The 21,082-nt window shown below is 44.2% G+C and overlaps 2 protein-coding genes across 2 annotated transcripts; both read right to left on the bottom strand.

Annotated features, from left to right (window-relative positions):
• Window positions 1–5,064: 5,064 nt before the first annotated feature.
• On the bottom strand, window positions 5,065–12,604 carry LOC311367346 (uncharacterized protein; the record flags this gene model as incomplete). Its single annotated transcript, XM_084486172.1, has 8 exons — window positions 5,065–5,640; window positions 6,290–6,483; window positions 7,565–7,643; window positions 7,742–7,873; window positions 8,163–8,363; window positions 8,828–8,934; window positions 12,386–12,476; window positions 12,578–12,604. The coding sequence occupies 8 exons, from the start codon at window positions 12,602–12,604 to the stop codon at window positions 5,065–5,067; spliced, it is 1,407 nt and encodes a 468-aa protein (XP_084342298.1).
• A 339-nt stretch (window positions 12,605–12,943) lies between these two features.
• Window positions 12,944–15,256, bottom strand: LOC311367506 (cadherin-related family member 5-like; the record flags this gene model as incomplete). Its single annotated transcript, XM_084486340.1, has 6 exons — window positions 12,944–13,123; window positions 13,448–13,534; window positions 13,688–13,780; window positions 13,902–13,958; window positions 14,064–14,272; window positions 15,190–15,256. 6 exons carry the CDS (start codon window positions 15,254–15,256, stop codon window positions 12,944–12,946), a joined length of 693 nt encoding a protein of 230 aa, XP_084342466.1.
• Window positions 15,257–21,082: the final 5,826 nt, after the last annotated feature.

The following is a 21,082-nucleotide window of genomic DNA, read 5'->3' as shown; positions in this document are numbered from 1 at the left end:
GTCGATAATTAGGTCATTCAATTTCTCCGTATGCACAAAAAAGACTTGTCCGTAAAAAAATATATTTTTGGTATTGGTAGGCCTATTATGTATTTTATTTATTGTAGCCTACATGATATATTACAGAGAGACTGAGAGTAGACAGTGATTTAAACAAAGGTGAGGTGCGGGGTTGTAGTTTCTAGCATCGTCCATAGGGGGGCAGTGTCGCCTTGTTCATAAACGACAAACAATATATCCAGCTGGCTGCACGCTTTGTATCGTATGAACTTTAATTGTACACACGCAGTCATGTGTCAACTGCAGAGGCTGGAAGAAATTTGGTCATTATGATGAAGGCTGGTTGTATGCTGTTGTATGCTTAGGCGGCCGTTATCATATTAACTGGTGAATTGTAGACAAAAACGTTAGGCTTGTTTGTATGCATGTGACCAGTCTAGTTTGATATTTATGCTGTGATCAACGACACGGCGCATGTTAACATGCTGCTTCTTACGTTGACAGTCGCTCTGCTTCAAATTTGGACCCTGAATGCGACCTAGTGGCTAATGTCGTTACATCTCCTTTAAAATAAGAATACAAAGCGATTGCATATAACAGTAAACTACAATACTGAGAATTTACACACGAACCGTACTAATTATAATCCCTTCAATGTGGAAAAAAACGAAAAAAGACACAAAAAAATTGTTACAATTTCATACATTTCAAGCAAAAATAGTCTTGCACTACCTCTCACGCGATACCGTGAAATTATTCTATTGAATCAGAGAGCATTATCGAATTCCGCTCATGACATTATGATTGTGATTATGATTTTGATATGCTCTCACAACTTTTAAAGCAATTATTTTTAGTGGAATGCGTAACGTTTTGATTTCGGTTATAAAATACTCAATTACAAAAATAAATTGGTCTGTTATAACCTTAAAAGCTAATTTTTGCTTTCAGAATGACATTTTTGTTTAGACGCAAATCGACCTCCAATGATATTCTCCAGGTACAATGTATAACATGCCAACATTCAACCAAATGTCAATTAAAATGACAGCACAACTGAAAAAAAGAAAACCCTGTGTTTTAATATTTTTTATTCAATATCTTCGCGTCTGCATCGTATAGGTTACCACACCTTCTATAAAATGCACCACGCGCCGGTGTGACGCCATGCGGCTCCGTGTCAACAGATGGCGCCATTTACCAACGCACCAGACGTTTACTGGCAAGACCACGCTAACAGGTAGCCGTCATAACTTGCATTTGTAGTATGTTCAACTTCTGCCTTAATAGTTAGTGGCACAAAAAAAGCATACATTAGACACACGGTCTATTAAAGAACTATTTTTAAACAGTTGAAGAAGTCCACTATGATATAAGTTCGTCTCTCAAAATGTTCTATCAAAGGAAACTTATGGTACCGTGGACTGGCTAACTGTAGCAGTTAACTCCGCCTCCGACCATCAACAACATGATTTGGATGTCAAAGCTAACTTGTTGATTATGGCTGCATGATTTTGATTTTTGATTTTTGATTTTTTATTGGCAAACGGACAAGTCCATGATAAACACTCACATTTGACACAAAATATGAGGCATCACTTATATCCATCAATGAAGTATGTTTACGTTTATACATTTTAAAGTGGTTAGGTGTTACGTGAGTGATTGTTCAATCCAACACTCCCCACCCCCGTCAACAATCCCGATCGCCGCGGACCCTGCTATAAGGTATGCATTACAAGATTCTATAGAATCTCACTCCGGCCAAAAGTTGGCAGCCCTGCATCACACACACACACACACACACACACACACACACACACACACACACACACACACACACACACACACACACACACTGCTTGGGCACATTATGAATTAGTTATAGGCTAGTTACGTGAACAGGCTGCAGCAAGCCTAACACTTCCTGCAAAGTGCCTTTGGGACATTGCAATACCAAGAGGGTTAGATCTGTAGTTACTCTAGTAATTAAAAACAATACTGCCTCTGCTAGTCCAATCTATCCACAGCACAGGTGCTGTATGTTAACACACAGGGTTCTAGCACCACAGATGGCTGTCTTATGACAGTGGAACAGCAAAACTGTGCGCTCCAACCTCGTCTCCCCTCATGTTTCTGAAGGAGTAATTCAGTCAGGACAATGACACAGAAATCCCCTCGCCCAATTGCAAACTTTTCTTATTACAGCGGAGGTGATTTACTTCATTAATTTGGTAAGAAGCTGGGGTAACTTCAGGGATGCTGTTAGGTGTGATTGTGTCTATCTGAGTTGAAGACTGGAGAGGCAGTGCAACCCATCTGCTTGAACCTAGAGCCAAATGAGAGTGAGACGGTACAGGTGAGATTTTTAATTACAATCCATGGGAGCAGGGGTGATGCAGGTTTGATTTGGAAGAGGTGGTTCCTTCCAGAATGTGATTGGTGACTGTGGATATTAGCGACGTTAGTAGAGTCTTTCTTTTCCATTGTACAAGTCGTCTGACTAGTGAGTCAGTGATGATGACTCCATGTGCTGAATGTTGTACAAAAGAAACCAGCAAAGTTTTGTAAGATTGCAAATGGAAGAGCATCTTTCCACAGCACATGATTATACTCAATTTGTTCGGCGTCTGTTTGAAACAATATCATTGTCACTGCACTAAACTGGTAAACTAGGCTGTTTTAGTCGTATTTTCCAAGAAATCAAGTTAATGACAATCAAGAACATTTCAACATTACCCAAAGTAAACCATGTTGAAAATAAATAGTAACCTACCTAATATAACAGCGTTAGTTTGACTGTATAAATTCTGATGAGTATGAATAAACTTTGAAGGAATTTAGTTCGAAGCAGAGCCTCCAGAGCTAACCCTAACCCTATTATTTTTAATTGGAATGCATATTGTTTTGTTCCTGACATTGCTTTTGCTTTTGTTTGATATGCAAAACGTTTTGTGCTCTACAATTACCCTCAGACAATTTGAACCCTGGAGGATGTCAAAACACCGAAAAATGGGATGTGTTTTTGTGTTTAAATGCATTTGTGATGCGCTCAAAACTTTTAAAGCAATTATTTTTTAGTGGAATGCATAACATTTTGATGTCGATTTATAAAATACTCAATTTAAAAAATAAATTGGTCTGTTAGAACCGTAAAAGCTAATTTTTGCTTTCACAATAATATTTTTGTTTGCCACTCTACATAAAGACACAAATCGACCTCCAATGATATTCTCCAGGTACAATGTATAACATGCCAACATTCAACCAAATGTAAATGAAAATGACTGTACAGCTGAACCCCCCTCTGTGTTTTAATATTTTTTATTCAATATCTTTGCGTCTGGATCGTATAGGTTACCATACCTTCTATAAAATGCACCACGCGCCGGAGTGACGCCATGCGGCTCCGTGTCAACAGATGGCGCCATTTACCAACGCACCAGACGTTTACTGGCAAGACCACGCTAACAGGTAGCCGTCATAACTTGCATTTGTAGTATGTTCAACTTCTGCCTTAATTGTTAGTGCCACAAAAATCATACATTAGACACATGGTCTATTAAATAACTATTTCCAAACAGTTGAAGAAGTCCACTATGATATAAGTTCGTCTCTCAAAATGTTCTATCAAAGGAAACTTATGGTACCGTGGACTGGCTAACGGTAGCAGTTAACTCCGCCTTCGACCATCAACAACATGATTTGGATGTCAAAGCTAACTTCAGGCATCCTTAATCAACATTACCGGCGTGGTCGTGTTGATTATAGCTGTATGATTTTGATTGATTTGCAAACGGACAAGTCCATAATAAACATTCACATTTGACACAAAATGAGGCATCACTTATATCCATAAATTAGCATTCAAATCAGCAGGAAGTCTGTGGATGTGGTTCTTGGTTTTAAATTTAAGTTTCATCAACATTTAGCTATCAATTAAGTATGTTTATACATTTTGAAGTGAAACACAGAAACACTTCATGAGTAATCCCTAACTAGACAACACATACACACTCTCTCTCTCTCTCTCTCTCTCTCTCTCTCTCTCTCTCTCTCTCTCTCTCTCTCTCTCTCTCTCTCTCTCTCTCTCTCTCTCTCTCTCTCTCTCTGCTTGGTCACATTATGAATTAGTTATAGCTTAGTTATGTGAATAGGTTGCAGCATGCACTCACTTCATGCAAAGTGCCTTTGGGACATTCTAATACCAAGAGGATTAGATCTGTAGTTACTCTAGTAATTAAAAACAATACTGCCTCTGCTAGTCCAATCTCTCCACAGCACAGGTGTTGTATGTTAACACACAGGGTTCTAGCACCACAGATGGCTGTCTTATGACTGTGGAGCAGCAAAACTGTGCACTCCAACCTCGTCTCCCCTCATGTTTCTGAAGGAGTAATTCAATCAGGGCAATGACACAGAAATCCCCTCGCCCAATTGCAAACTTTTCTTATTACAGCGGAGGTGATTTACTTCATTAATTTGAGAAGAAGCTGGGGTAACTTCAGGGATGCTGTTAGGTGTGATTGTGTCTATCTGAGTTGGAGACTGGAGAGGCAGTGCAACCCATCTGCTTGAACCTAGAGCCAAATGAGAGTGAGACGGTACAGGTGAGATTTTTAATTACAATCCATGGGAGCAGGGGTGATGCAGGTTTGATTTGGAAGAGGTGGTTCCTTTCAGAATGTGATTGGTGACTGTGGGTATTAGTGACGTAAGTAGAGTCTTTCTTTTCTATTGTACAAGTCGTCTGACTAGTGAGTCAGTGATGATGACTCCATGTGCTGAATGTTGTACAAAAGAAACCAGCAAAGTTGTGTAAGTTTTGTTTCCACAGCACATGATTATACTCATTCTGTTCGGCGTCTGCATGAAACAATATCATTGTCACCGCACTAAACTGGCAAACTAGGCAGTTTTAGTCATATTCTCCAAGAAATCAAGTTAATGACAATCAAGAACATTTCAACATTTTCCAAAGTAAACCATATTGTCCTCACACATGTCCTCCCCCTGTTTTTCGTTTCCCTTGGCTACTCCTACAGAGTCCATCATCTTGTCTTATTATGCGCTATAGTCCTCATCATCCTCCTCGTTGTCAGAGACACAGATCACAGCGTGCATGGCACTGTAAGGGTTCTCAATGCGCTGGTCCGTGGCGCCCTTCCCTGTGGGTTTGCTCCCGGATGCGGCTTCCTCCATAGGCGGTCGCAAGCTCAGTTTTCTGGGACCGGCTCTGTGAAGGTCTGTCTGAGAGCCATCCGTTGCTGTCTTCCCCTCACTCCGCCATGGCGGTGGGGGAGCGTCTTCTTCCTCTTGATCCTTCCGCAACGTCTTGCTGATGTGCTTCAACGGGACCTTGGACGGGGCCGCTGATGAAGACGTCGACGCCGATGAGGCTGTACAGCCTTTGGGCTTGGTTTGGAACACCCCCACCTTGAGAGGAGGGGTCTCTGGGCTGTCTTCTTTGCCTTCAGGGAGGTGCACCATATGAAGGGGCAGTAGCGACGTCTTCCTGGTGTAGACCCCCGCCCGGCCGCGGAGGCTTTCGGCGCGGGAGTGCTCACCTTGTTCGTCGGAGAACGACACAGCCATGAAGGATAGGTCGGCGGCGGAGTGTGCCGCTCGGCTCGGGTCCACCTGAAAAACGAAGAGGTGGAAAACGAGAATGTGATCACGGCAGCGCTTGGTTTGTTCGTTGTGTCACACTGAGGACCTGTATGGCTTTATATGGATTTCCGACCGAAGGGAGAATTCTGTTTTGTAAACTAAGCTTCTGGATCTATAATATTCACCATGCTATTCCATGAGCATCAGCTTGTTATTGGTTCGCAAAACTACCACAACACCACTACCACTGTCACAGATCACAACAAGGGGTATTGCACTTGAAGTACCCAACATGTACACATAGTCACGTGCACAACACCAACGCACACTGCCAAAGCAGAACTCACCCTTTTAAAGCTTATTAAGCTCTAGAAAAGCAGCAATATATAAAGTTGCAGGGGATAGAGAGGAACAAAGATGAGGAGGGAAGAAAGGAGTAGCTTTTGCTTCTACAGTAAGCGTTAAGAAGTATTAGCGTCAGCCTTCAGTGGGTCAACCAGCACTATCGACAACACAGTTTGCGTTTGTCTGCGTGTCGGTCTGTGTCTGTCTGCGTGTTTGTGTGTGTGTCTGGGAGAGTTAGTGTATGTGTGCGTGCATGTGTGTGTGTGTGTGTGTGTGTGTGTGTGTGTGTGTGGATGAGGGAGACGTTCAGGATCGGGTCCCCTCGAACCCTTACCACATTGGGATCCTCCCCCAGTGTGAGTGCTCCTTGGTCCACTGGGTCCTGTTTGTCTCTCCTTCTCCTGACCATGTGGACTGTCAGGAATACTGCTGTCACAAACAGCACCAAGAGGATGGCTACAACGGCCCCTGCCATCCTCGTGTCCACATCCGCAAACAGAGGCTCTTCCTGGAACTGACCCATGGGGACTGCAATGGGAGAGAGCGTAAAGGAAAATCACATTTTCTGTCACATTGTGGCTAATTCGTCCTGTTAATGAACAATGTTTGTTTGTTTTGCTTTTTGACAATCAATTTGTTTGATTCGAGTCCCACGAGTCTCCCGCAGTCATGTTTTTGCAATTTAATATATGGACTGTGGCTGACGAGGTCTATTGAAGCCATCCATAGCTTTGCATTAGCCATTTGCTTATTCAAGCTGGAGGCTATGTGCATGCAGAAACGATTGCACCTCATTTGAAATCCAAGCATTTTAGTAGTCTAGTCTATTCGTCTAGTCTAGTCTAGTCTATTCGTATTCGTCTAGTCTATTCAAAGTAGCAATGCTGTGTCATGTATGATTCCTTTTTTCCTATGTTCATGTGCTTATTTGGATGAAACTTTGACATTAATATGAAAACGACTTTGAAACTGACTTTGATTTTCACAAAGCCTTTGTACTTTTTTTTTTACCCTACTGTGCCTGTTTAATTGCCCAGCTCATCTGTTTATTCCCTAATTGTGGTTGGGCTACAGGCTACCAGACTTTTCCATACCTTTGAAACCCCCCTCATCCAAAAATATGAGTGTCACATGTGACCGTCTGTGCGGGTTGTTGTAGTGTAGTGTGTGTGCTTGAGTATGCAATAGTGAGCAAGGATAGGATCTGAGGATGATGGGCTTTATCTCATTAAGGGCCTATGAATGTTCCTCTCGATAGAGATTACCCAATGGTTACCATCCAAACCCGTACAGGTGACCTACGGGTGCCCTATATCTTAGCATTCAGGAACCATGCAACATAGATGCAGGCTATTGACCTTCTCAAAAGGGATTATCTCATTGTGATTCGCTTGGGTTTGTTGTGGCTCGTCCATGGGCTTTTGTAGCACTGGAAAGTGCTCTCTTTGTTTAAGTGTGTGTGTGTGTGTGTGTGTGTGTGTGTGTGTGTGTGTGTGTGTGTGTGTGTGTGTGTGTGTGTGTGTGTGTGTGTGTGTGTGTGTGTGTGTGTGTGTGTGTGTGTGAGAGAGAGAGAGACGGCTCCATCACCCTTTTGTGTTATGGAACATACCCGATTGGCCCCTTTGCAGAACCTCAATGTCGAGGGAGGCTGTGGTCCTTTCTCCTGATTCCTCGTCCTTAGCAACCACCTTCAGGAGTAGGACCAATAGGAGCAGTCATTGTCTAGCACAAATACAACTAGTATACTGTTTGTAGTAGAAGTGTATCTGGTTTATGTTGTTGATACCTCAAGGATGTGCCTGTCAAAGGCTTTAAGGCGTCGAGTCCTCACGATCACTACCCCGTCTCGGCTAATGTAGAACAGTCCTTCACTTGCAGACAGGGGATGGAGTGCGTACACTATCTTCGGATTGAGTCCCTGTAAGAAAGATTGTAGTGTAGTCACACAAAAGTGCCTTTCCTCTGTAATGCATTGCTGCTGGACACAGATTGAATCCTTCTTGCATCCTTCTGCAACCGCGACCAACAGCAAAATTTCCATGGGCGATTCATTACCGAGCGGGTTGCATAAGAGTTGGAAGTGATTTTTTGGAATCCAATTATTTCATGAAATGTAAAATAATATTACAAAATCAATTAAAGTCGCATATCTGCTGAAATAGTTCCACACAGTCCTACATGGTCCAGAAGGTTTGACCTTGACTTACATTGGCAAAGTCCCTGTCAGTGGCCTGAACGATGAGAACTTGTTTCCCATAGGTGGAGACGATGGTGGCTGGGCTGTCACTCTGGATGACAAAGCCTTTATAGGTTGTTTGGTTCAAGGTCGGGGGGAAGCTGTTCTCAGCCAGCACTCGCACCAGTGCGGTCACCACACTGTACTTCCTGTGGTCGTTCAGCTGGGAGGCCTGTGGTGGTGGAAACGAGTGAGATCATATACATGTGCTGTTTGCTTCAACACCCTGTGAAGCCGGAGTCCCAAACCGACCCACAAACCAACCCCACGCACACTACAACAACAGACTGTTCAACTGCATTGTATTGTTCTGTAATTTGCACTAGGGTATTCATCTTGGCAGGTACCACTACCACTTAAACACTTTACTACACTTCATTACTTATTATCACTGTCGAGTTTCTCTACTTATTATCTACTTTTGTATTTATTTATTTATTTATTATTGTGATCTTGTATTGATGCTTCTACTTGTTTTTACTTAGATCTTGTGTTGTTTATGTGACTGTTGAGGAATCAAGCCTACGATCTTTACTACTATGAATAGACTTTTTGTACTTGTATGCTAAGATGTAACAAAAGAAACTCTGTGAGTCATGAGTGACTGAGTCATGCAGTAGACCATTGCAGGTTTACCATAATGCGCAGTCTGAATATTGGTGTTAGTTGTTTATTTTCCACACGTCTTGTCAACTTCACTTCTCCCGTCTCGTTGTCGATTGCAAATCTGCCGTTGTCTGCACCTGGGGAGTGAGAGCATGTGGCCTTGGGGAATGAAAATATGCTATTATATAGCTTGAGAGTAACTAATTTAAGAAGATGCAAATTGGATAACACAGCAATACATTCATTCAGCATTCCTCTAAGCAGGAGGAGATTTGTAAGAAAAACAATCAACAGGGATGTCATGGGTTGATAAGCTGTGACTATAATACTGTTTATGCTCACTGTCTTTGAGACGTATCTGTGGGTGTGAGGGTTATCTGCTAGCCTGAGGCCTCGGAGCCCAGCTGTGTTTTGTTCAGTGTTGGAAGAGTGATTTTAGATAAGCTGTGTAACACTATGTGTATGCAGCGAACAGTCAAGGGAATTGTGTAAGTGAATGCAATGTAGAGAATGATATTGTAATGAAAGCTCTGGTTATTCCTCCACAAGATGCTGTTATCTAAAGCGAGTATCGGAGCAAGTTATCTTTGTGCAATACAGGGTGAGGTCATCTAGGAGTAGGAGTAGGTGGAGGTTACGAATCTTGCTTTACCTCAATGATGCTTACAGATAGGCTAAGGTCAATGTAGGTCATGCTGCTTCAGAAATGACTCAGAGGTGAAAACCCTTGCTAGACTATACTGCATCTGATCAATTGTGGGCAATTCCTATGTTAAACTCTGGGCTTTTGTTGTAACATAGTTAGGGCTGCAACGATTCGTCGACATTGTCGACAAAAATCGATAATAGAAATTGTCGACAATGAATTCCATTGTCGACAATTGTCACCAGACGTGTTTTTCCAACGGAGTGAGGCATCTCACTTCATTACAATCTCTGCTAAGAGTCGAACATGCGAAATAGCGTCTTTGCCGAGTTAAGTAATAAAGTTTGGGAGCATTTTAGCCTGGATACAGCGAATAAAAAAGATTACTTTCAAGGTTTGCAAAGCAGACCTTGCGTATCACGGCAGCACCTCGGTGATGCAACATTTAAAGAGAAAGCACGTCGGACAGTTGATCGAAACTGAGTCTGACTCGCCTCGGTAAGATTAAAGTAACATGAAAGCCAATACGTTTTGTTTTCCAAATAAAATTATTATCTCGGTGGATAACTGCGCCCGCGGTGTGGAAACCGTGTGCTTAAATCCATCCCAGCGCTTCATCCAAGCAGTGTTTGTAATAACACCGTTATTAAAACGCCGTTAGGTAACGCCGTTATTTTTTCAGTAACGGGGTAATCTAACTAATTCATTTTCCGTCGTTACAACGCGGTTACCGTTACTGACAGTTTAATGCGGTGCGTTACACCCCTGGCTGCACACACAAACTGCTAGTGAGGAGACCGGGTTTAACAAAGAGATAAGCGATTATGATTGGCTAAAGGCCGCAGTATACTCGCCGTTCCCAAGTTGTCGCGCGACAATGTGACGTCAAAATGACGTAGATCTCGCCGGCGCGACAGGATTTAAAGCCCTATCGCGCGGTGTCGCGCACCACTCTTTTTTTTTTTCAGTGGCGCGCGACAAAGCGGAAGCACAGGACGGAACATTTCGAAGGTGGACTTGATGGAGAGTGTGGATCCACAGGTGCATGACCAGCTGAAACAAAAGCTGTTACAGACTATGTTAGAGCACACCCAGCAGCACCCACGAAGAATGTGTGAACGTTGATGCACATTTAAATGCGCGTTATTGTTAAAGTTTTAGTTTGTTTTATTGTTTCTTTCTTTATATTTTCAATTTTATTGTGTGGTGTGTGTATATATATATTAGTGATGGGCTGTTATCGGCGTTAACGTGCTGCGTTAACGCGAGACTCTTATCGGGCGATAAAAAAAAATATCGCCGTTAATCTATTCTCAAAGTTGAACTAACCAGAAGCTGAGTGTTTAATAAAATATACTGTCCATAATCGTGCCATATGCTGGAGACAATGTAGCAATGATAATAGAAACAACTTGGGTGAGCGATGACACGTTTTGGGTTGATCGTGACATCAGAGCGTCAAAATAATTGGTGTTGTTGTTGTAATAATCCAAATCTTCCTCCGAGCTGCCCGCCTTGGTACGGCGGTAGGCGGACGTGTACCAGCCGTCTGCCGTCAACGCCGCCCCCACCGCCGCCGCGACGCGCACCGGAGACGAGCGTGCCGTGGACCTGTAGCGAGAGCGCGTCCCAGCGCCGTTATATTTTCCCGCGTTTGAGTTTGTGATAGTAAGCATGTAGTAAGTTATACTAGAGTTTGTGATGCATTTTGGAAACAGGAGATGAGCCCCTGGTCTAATGCGCCACCTGGCTTGAGAAACCTGTTCTCAAAGACTTACTTTTAGTCATTATTTAGGTAGCACACACATATTATGAATGCCTTCGGCAGAATTCAAATGAGCCATTTTAATCTAGATTAATCAAGATTAATTCCAAGATTAATCTAGATTAATCTAGATTAAAAAAATTAATCTATGCCCACCACTAATATATATAAACATCCATAGAATCCAATATCGTCGCCGACATTGACTGTGACATCATTGCTGCTGCCAGCTCTGCCATTGTTTACGTTTTATTCTTCTTCTAGTGTGTGGAAATAGTAAAAAGTCGGTAGCCTTTCCTCAGTGGCGACACCTCTGTTCAGGAGAAGACTGCAAATAGTGTCGCGGCCACCAGCGCGAGTATAAATAGTCACGGCGCTCCCGTGACAACTTGGGAACAGCGAGTATACTGCGGCCTTAAGGCAGAGTCGTGTTTCATGGTAGCCAATCGGAGCCAATGTTTTTACACACAAGCCAGGATAGCCAGGATACGCGTGCCACCCGCACACACACACACACACACACACACACACACACACACACACACACACACACACACACACACACACACACACACACACACACACACACACACACACAGAGAGAGTCGAAGAAGCAGCAGAGATGGCGAGTCCGGAGCAATCCGATGAAAAGTTGGCATTTTCAAGGTGGAGATATAAGCACTACTTCAAATTCATTGAGGTCAAAGGCAAGAATGTGCATGTAAAGTGAACATTATGTCCAGGAGCAAAGGCTTTGTCGACATCCGCTGTAAGCAACTCTAATTTAATGAAGCATCCCACAACGACACACGCATCTACAAAGCTACTTTTTTTTTTTTTTACAGTAACGCAAATAATTACTTTCCCTGGTAACTAGTTACTTTTATTATAGAGTAATTCAGTTACTAACTCAGTTATATATATATTGAATAAAAGATGCATTTTTCATTGAAGTACCCATCTTTCTTGTGTTTATTATCATTTGCCACATAATTAAAGCAACCTCATGCTAAATTTTAGAATTTTTAAAATAATTATCAGATTAGTCGACTAATCGTTTCAATAGTCGGTGACTAGTCGACTATTAAAATAGTGGTTAGTTGCAGCCCTAAACATAGTAGAACAGCACAGTTTTCAACCAGATCGTTCAAAAAACTGTAAACATTTGAGATTCTACCTGAAAGAAGTGTGAACGTGAGCCGAGTCTTAAGGCCTCTGTCTCCATCCACCGCATGTATCGGACCAGGGAAAAACCCCAGAACCATGTCCTGAAAGGAATTACAGTTTCAAAACCACGGTCATTCCAGCCCTCCCTGGCTTCAACCACCTCAGTTCAGAGTCCACCAAGCCGGAGTGGTGACGGTCCCACCTGATCGGCCTCTGTGATGTTTGCCATGTAGATTGGGTTGGTGCAGACTGGGAGGTTGATGTTTGCCGGGGCCGGGTTGCAGGGGAGGAACTGCGGATACTGGTCGTCCCCGTCCTTAATGTGGACGGTCAAGGTGGCGGTCGCGTTGTACCCATCTATGGTGTTCATTTCCTGAAGCATGTACCAGGAAGCCAGAGCACCAGCAGTCAGAACAAACTGTTCCCGGTGGAGGGACACCAGCATATTTTATGGTGTACTTTCATCTCTGAGCCATTCATATTTGCACTGCACTTTATGTTACTGATATTGTGGGTAGCTGTTAAATACTATGAGCAGGCTAGGAGGTTTGGGGTACTGTAATACGGCTTAATTATTGTCCAGTGGCCTCAAAGCCAGCCTGTTCGAGTTAATGAATATCGGATTAGTATGCATTACCACAGCGTAGATGACCAGCTGGAGGTGTGTTTTGCTCTCGTAGTCCAGTGGCTTGTCCAGCAGCACATTTCCGCTGTTTGGCAAGTCTATCCTGAAGAAGCTGGCGTCAGGCTATAGTTGGGGGACATGGCGTTCATACTTGGTACTGGTCAACAGCATATTTCCCGGGGTAATGCTAATTAGACCAGTAACATGAATCATATGATCGGTCGAGGCACAGGTGAAATTAAAACGTTGATATTCAATTTGGCTTGTGACCTTTTTTGTGCCCTGGCAGCTAACAACAAACATAATTGTACTCAAAGCTATGAGGTTAAAGAGAAACCCAAAAACTAAAAATATACCACAGGTACTATCATAATTGCAGTATCTTTGACAATGTCTAATTGGTCATTTTGTTAAAAATTGTCGTTAGATAATTCAGTGAAAGCATACCGAAGCTTTATCGATGACGTAGAGCAGTACATCCTCGTCTGCATCGGTTGCCTTGACGGTGAACACAACAGAGTTCACCGCTGCGAGCTGGAGAGGAATCATAAATGCGTATTATTATGTAGATTGTTGTGCACGTGACACTAGCATTATAACTAGCCATAGTATATGCACAGGCCCAGGGTCGGACGGTGAAAGTCACGATATTTATAGCACGGCAGGGCCTACCGTTGCCGACCTTACCTCGCTAATGAAAAGTGGTTGTGTAGTCGTTTCCACAAATTGCGGCAAGTTGTCATTTTCATTCAGTATCTCCACTATGACCCTGTAATAACTCTGGAAAGAAAGAAATGTTGGTCTTTAATGCAATTATTTCAAAGCATTGGCTCTCATTAGTTACACAAGGACAATGTTTATTTTTATACGTTAAACCCTGAAGCCTCTTCACAATTCACACCTGCATGATGTTGTCTTCATAACATATCAGTTCAGCCAAGAGGATCGCTCCTTGAACCTTGGGAACACAAGAAGATGGGTCTTTAAATCAAATGCCATGGGGCAACCCGGCCCGTTGAGATTTTGAGTTAAGCCGCAAAACAAAGGAAGAAGGCCCCTTTACCTCTCGATCCAACACCTTTGTGAGCGAGGAGTTCAAACGGATGGCCTTGCCGTCCAGGAACAGCCAGTCTGCGTTCTTCCCACTGAGGCACATGCGGATGGCGTTGGGCCCGGGGTCCCCGCTGATGCTGAGGTTAGAGATGAACTGTCCCATGGGGCTGTTCTCTCGCACCGTGGCGAAGATATCTGAGCCTCCCAGGCAAAGGCTGGCTGGGAGATAAACCGCTCGGGTCATAACACAGGAGACATTATAGAGGACAAGGCGTTGACCAGCCATCATGTCGCCTTGCATGACATCATAGATGACTTATGCTGGCCTTAGCCAGCCTTAAAATGGCAGGACATGACATCATACGTTAGCAGGCCTTTACGAGCCTTAACATAGGCAGCACATGACATCATACATTAGCCAGCATCAGCCAGCCTTAACATGGCAGGAGATGGCATCATACATTATCAGGCCTTAACAAGCCTTAACATGGCAAGACATGACATCATACGTTAGCCAGCGTCAGCCAGCCTTAACATGGCAGGAGATGGCATCATACATTATCAGGCCTTAACAAGCCTTAACATGGCAAGACATGACATCATACGTTAGCCAGCATCAGCCAGCCTTAACATGGCAGGAGTTGGCATATTACCAGGCCTTAGTCATATGTCATAACATGACATATGACACAGCATGACATAACATGATGCAACCATGTCTTTGCGCTAATATATACAAAGGCTTACACAAATTGATTCTGTCACGATGACTGTGACATGGCTCAGTATGTTAATGAAGAGGATCAGAGGTGAGGTGGGGGATAGAAAGCTATTTTGTGGAGGAAGTCATTAAGCTGAAGTGTTAGTGTGGCTGTGTGTTCACGGTGATGCAAGATTTCCTGGGCTTAAAGGCCAAGGATACTCATTGGTGGGTACGCATTGGTGGGTTAACAACACACAACTTCAGATGTTGCTTTGCATTTCCTGATCGTTTATAACCAGTCCAGGTTCTAACTCTGCCTCTCTAACTCCAGGTGGAGTTGGTGCAGGGAAAGAAACATGGTACGGTCCCATCTCCTCTGAGCCCCCGGGATGGTTTCCTGCCTCAAGTGTCAGGGTGTTGAAGACAGACCTACCTGTGATGACATGGTAGGGTAACTTCACAGCTAGCTCCCAGAGGAGCAGCCTCCATGGGCTCAGCATGTTCCTTCTCCTCCTCCTCCTCCTCCTCACTTCCCCACCTAAGCACAGCCTGAGAAGTACAGTACCATCTCATCCCAAGGCTTTTTCTCTCATCAATCATTTTTGCAATTTTACTCGATTTACTCAATCTAATCAAATAAACAAGAAGTATGAAGGAGAACACATGAAAAGGCTAATCCAAAATCACCTTTCAAGGGATTATAAAACATTGAACATCTGAAAAGTTGTTTGGAAAAATAAATTTGTTTTCTAAAGTTATTTCTCTCATATATAAATATAGAGGCACACTAGAAGAATTATTGATAATTAATCTGTCTCTGGCCGACCCCTCTTCCCACTCGTTTGCTGCCCGGCAACCATAACTGCATATGCTCCAATTATAACAAAATGCCGCCACAAAGCCTGTAATCATCCACTGTTATTTGCAATTTCTATGTTGAGTCTGAAGCTCGTATAAATGATTCAGCGATACCCTGGCCTCCATAAAAGTAGTTTGACCCACAATGTAACATGGGGCTCACACAACGCATCAATTAAATTCTCCTTCCACGGCCACCAGAACAGTGCATGTTATTTATTGTTTTCCTAAAGCCGCATTTGTCCTCTCGCTCCTCTCTCTTGCTCTATCTCTCGTTCTCCCGAGACCGTTGTCTGACAACAACAAAAACGTATGACGAAACATTCAGCCTCTGTAGCGAACCACTCGTCCCCCACCAACACCTCCTATGTGTAGAGCAAGTCATATCAGGGGCATGCTAATCCTCAAGACGGTCCACTGGTTCAGAGCTCAGTGCTATTCTGTCCGGGGAAGCACAAGCTCGACAGGAATTTATTGCAGATGTATTTAGAAATGCCCAAACAGCCCCCAGAGGGTGCAAAACCGGAGACGTCAGGAGACCACATTCTATGGTCAATGTTCAATGTTTGGAATGTTAAGCAGTTTCCAAATATTATATTGACGCTTTACAGTTATTTTTTATTGTCTTTCTCAAGGATGCCTACAGGTGGGACGGTGACATGGGGGATCAAACCCAGTACCTTTTCGGCTGCTAATCCTACATCCCACCTTGGTTAATGCTGTATGGGTGGTCTTTCAAACACTCACAACAGCAAGTTGTTATTTGCAGCCCTTTACTTCAAGGCAATTTGTCGCTGCCTCTTTGTCGTGAGCCAACTATTTCCTCTCCCACCAGTTGTCTCTTTGTAAGTACAGGGATCTGCCGCACACGCCAAGGCCTGCCATTGTGCAGCCTCCTTTTTTCAGCGAGGATAGATACATTTCAATGCGGTGCTGATGTGGAATGAATGGAAAACAGCTGTGGTGGTCTATGGTGGTCTAACAGCTATGGTTTGTCGGCCGTATTAACCTTGATGACTGAACATTTCTTGGTGTAACAAACACAGCTTAGAAGAACCCTGACCCTGGTATCTAAAGGTATGGTAACTTGCTGTGATGGACAAAATTACTTCTTCTTAATTTAGCTTTTCATTATGCCTTACGAATACATGTAATAAATTGAAAAGTGGGACCGTAGGGTTAATTGAGCTTGGAAATAAATTTATCATTATCAATATATTAATCTTAATAAATTCCTCACACACACACACCTGCCACTTACAGCTGTCTGTCTACTTGTGTGTGTGTGTGTGTGTGTGTGTGTGTGTGTGTGTGTGTGTGTGTGTGTGTGTGTGTGTGTGTGTGTGTGTGTGTGTGTGTGTGTGTGTGCGCAAATCTGCAATGTTACAATTAGATCGGTCTTTACCAGTCAAATGTACACAATTCGTCACTTCATCTAAACGCAAACTTCCCGCTGAAGGCCCTCGGACTAACCGCTGTTTCTACTCGCCATCAAAACAACTTGTTAGCATACATTTTGATGAACATAACAAGCCCATCGACCGGCCAATGAGCTTGCGGATGTTTAAACAAAAGGGCTCTGAAGGAATCAATGAGCAGCATTACAACAGGGATTAGAGGGACCAACAATGGAGATCCCTCAGCCCAGTCACGTGCTCTCCACTTGCTGTTGGATCGTTCTCCTTGTGGACTAATCAGAAACCAATCTCTGCCAGAGGATGGTCGGGCCACAGCATGCGGTGCTGTAGTTAATTACCTGTAAAGTAATTGTTATGCTAATGCCGCCGGCTGCCCCCTCAAAGGTCTTTTTCGCCGTCTCAACAGTGAGGGGATAATAGGAAATAGTGAAATGTCAAATCTGCTATCCTATCACAGCGTCCTCCTGGTGCACGTCCTGTTGCGCCATGACATGAAACATACACGCGCACATAGTCACGCACGTACTCAGTCTCTCGGGCGGCTGGTGTCAACGTTTTTGATTAAAAAAAGTTTCAGCCGATATGGGGGGTGGGGGGGTGGGGGGGGGGGGGTAGGGGTGTAGGTCAGAACACGCCCCGGTTCACAAGGATCACAAGTCTCTCCCACTCACTCACTCGCTCGCTCGCTCGCTCACTCACTCACAGTCACAGGAACAGACAAAAAGGGCTGAAGTTGAGCCGAGCCCATACAAAACTCCTCACCTCTTTTTTTATTCTCCTCGGCGGTGGTTCTGCGGAGGAATGGCGCTTGTGCTCATGGATCCCCTCCCCCGCGCCCTCCACTGCATTCTCCCCTTCCTTCGTGCTCGCCACTGCACTCACCAGACTGGCATGTGCAGCTTGATTGTCTTCTATGGCGACGAAACCGCAAAGCCCCCTGTGTTTGTTTGTGTGTGTGTCTGTTCGTTTGTGTGTGTGTGTGTGTGTTTCCGGACTGGATTGCGAGGGCTTTAAGTGGCTGCTGGGTACACACACACACGGCTTACATGGACCATGTGCACCGGGCGGGGCGGGGGGGGGGGGGGGGATAAGCCAGTGGCAGGTTCCGGGTCACGCCACTCGCCCGTGCACCATCAACGGTGTAGCCCGTGGTGGTGGGCTGGGGTGGGGGTCGGAGGCCACGCACAAATCCGGCCACCCATTCTGTGGCGTACTTAACCCCTGAGCCCCCGCAGGGACATCCATACTCCATGGGGGATCTCCACAGGGAGCGGATCATGGGGTCAAGCACCAAAACGTGAGGATTTCAGTCGTTTTTCCACGCTCTAGCCGCTGAGCCCCACCGTTGCGTGGGTTTATGGTATGGGGTGGTGGAGGGGGGGGCAGGGTTAACGGTCACCCGCTGTTAGATTGGCATAGATTTATACAACTGTCCGGGGGGGGGGGGGGGGGGGAGGACAGGCAGGCAGGTGATTAGGCATAGCCATGGCCGGATTTAATGAGGAGGAATTCCAGGGTTGTGGAGCAATCCGGAGTTCCCTCCCTCCACCCATCTTTCCCTTCACCCCTTCCCACCGACCGATAAACACAGATAAACGCTCACAGCGGTTGAAGCGTTTCCGACGTGCGTTTTTTTTACTGCATTTTTACAAGATCCTCTAATGAGTGTCGTTTTTTTTATTTCATAAGTTTCATGACCCCTTTGTCTCGCCCTCTCGCTAAGACTCACTCAGCGGGCAATCCTTAATCACTTTTGTCAGGTGGGGGATTAAAAACGCCGGGGGTAACCTTACACTCACTCATAATCCTCCCTATTCCTCGTTGAAGTGGCCTTCGTCTGTCCCTTTTCTTAATTTCCCTTTTTTATGGATCGCTCTCCCGAGATAGCCGTTTGTGTGTTGGCGCCTTTTTCTCACACCAGGCCATTACCTTTTCACCGCTCTGTGTTGCCGTGTGTTTTATGGGCCGTCTGCCAGGTGGTCATGGAGGAGCTGGATTAGCGTTGGTTGTGGGGCTTAGGAGCGGTTGCCATTCACCTGCACGATGGATGGACGCAAGCGTGTGTTCCCATCTGCCCCCCCCCCCCCCCCCCCCTGATCTTCACCCCGGGAATCCCAGGCAAACATTCAATAGCAGGGAACATGGCCGGCAGATTTGTGTCGCTAGGGTTTCTTTTGTGACAAACTGATTATTCCCACGCTGCTGTCAAAGACATTCTCGCTGGTTTTCTTCCAATTTTGTACCTCGGCTTGATCCAATCGTCTGGAGATGGCTGAGTGAAATGTTTCTGCAAATATTAAACACACACACACACACACACACACACACACACACACACACACACACACACACACATTTATCCTTTGGCATACATGTATGTGTGTGTGTTTGTGCTATAAATGCCCCTTTTAAAACACACCATTGCTCTCTTAATTCCTCTGATTCCTCTTTATGCCTTCATTCCTCTGATGAAAGAATCCTTACACAGCTTTCGCAATATCCTCTTGTTCATGCTTATCTCCAAATCCTTCCTGGTCTGGCTGCTCCCCCCCCCTATCTGTGTCACTTGTTGCAATGCAAACCACATCTGCTGCCTGCACAACACCCCTTACACCTGCTCACCATTTTCTGTTGAAAAAAAACAGCACCGTGCTCGGCATGTCATCATTCCCGTTCTGCTGCGGCCAGATAATGGTACATTATGCTATGCGAAAATGAAAACTGTATAATTGTTTACTTCTGACTGATGCATGCAGCTGTTTCCCTATCCTTTTGTCCGCCTGCTGCTTCCTGGTGGTCTTATTCCTGATCTTGCTATCTTCCTGCTGCTGTGTAGCCTGCCTGTTTGCCTTGCCTGACTGTTTGTTCTTCCGTTGCGTCGTCTGATGCTGCTGTTTGCTGGCTAACTGCATGAGGCGGTGTGCTAGACTCAATGCTATCTATGTCATGCTTATTGTGATTGTACGTAAGCGGTGGGTGGGTTGGGGATGTTTTGATGTCTGCTGCTTGCTGTCACCTTTTGACATTTATTTTCCTTCACAAGGATTTGCCTTTTGCCAGGTCACCATTTTAAATGAGAAATAGTTTTTAATGACTTTCCTGGTTTAATAAAGGTTAAAAAGAAAAGAAAAACAACAACTTTTTCCTTGGCCTTCCACATACATACAGACAGACAGACAGACAGACAGAAATAATGAAACACACATTCACATTCATATCACATTGTGAAGTGTTGGCAAATACACATTTAAATATCCCTGAAGCCACAGATTCCATATTTATGTTGTCAGAGATAAACACAAAACATATTTATCGCAATACACCTGCTTAAATTGACTGTTGACTGACAAATAAATCCCTTCTGTATAATCTCTTACAATTTATTTTGGTTTTCTGATATCCATAACGTTGTGTTGTATCTTTTTTATGTTACCTCAACTCAAAACAGCTTAAACTGTCAGTCCTTTGCTTGATTGACAGGCAGCAGTTTAGAATAATGTGCAGTTTATCTTTTAAGCTTATTAGATGGTTCCAGCCGAGTGAAATGTACACTAAATTCCTCTAGCCGTGCAGTCAAAATATCAATTTGAATGATAATCCTTTGTTATGGAATGAGTAAATATCTCCTTTACAGACCCCTTTCTCAGGCCTTCAATATTAAAGTTACTTCCTGTTCCTGTAATTTGACCATGAGGGTCGTTTTTATCCTCTCTGTCAGCATCAGCAGGGTCAATGTATATTTAGCTGACTAGTTGTATCTATACTGGCACACTGCCATACCTAAATTGAATGGACCCATTATGAATGTTATGAGCATCACCTGTGTGATCCTGCTATGAAAAGAGGCCATCCTCAGTGTCAATGTTCAACATAATGAGGTTGTTGTAAAGGTCCATTTCACCTTGCCCTATCTGTGCATTGCCATTCATCCCATCAAGTTGTATTCAGCCCTTCAAAGTCCCCCTCCCAAGACCTTGGCGTTATTCATTTTATTAATCAGCTTAAGCAGGTGTCCCTGTCTTCAGGTACACCTGCGACCCACAGACGACA

The sequence above is a fragment of the Micromesistius poutassou genome, assembly GCF_964030765.1.
Source record: "Micromesistius poutassou genome assembly, chromosome: 22".
Taxonomy (NCBI): domain Eukaryota; kingdom Metazoa; phylum Chordata; class Actinopteri; order Gadiformes; family Gadidae; genus Micromesistius; species Micromesistius poutassou.
This window is presented reverse-complemented; position numbering and strand designations above follow the sequence as displayed.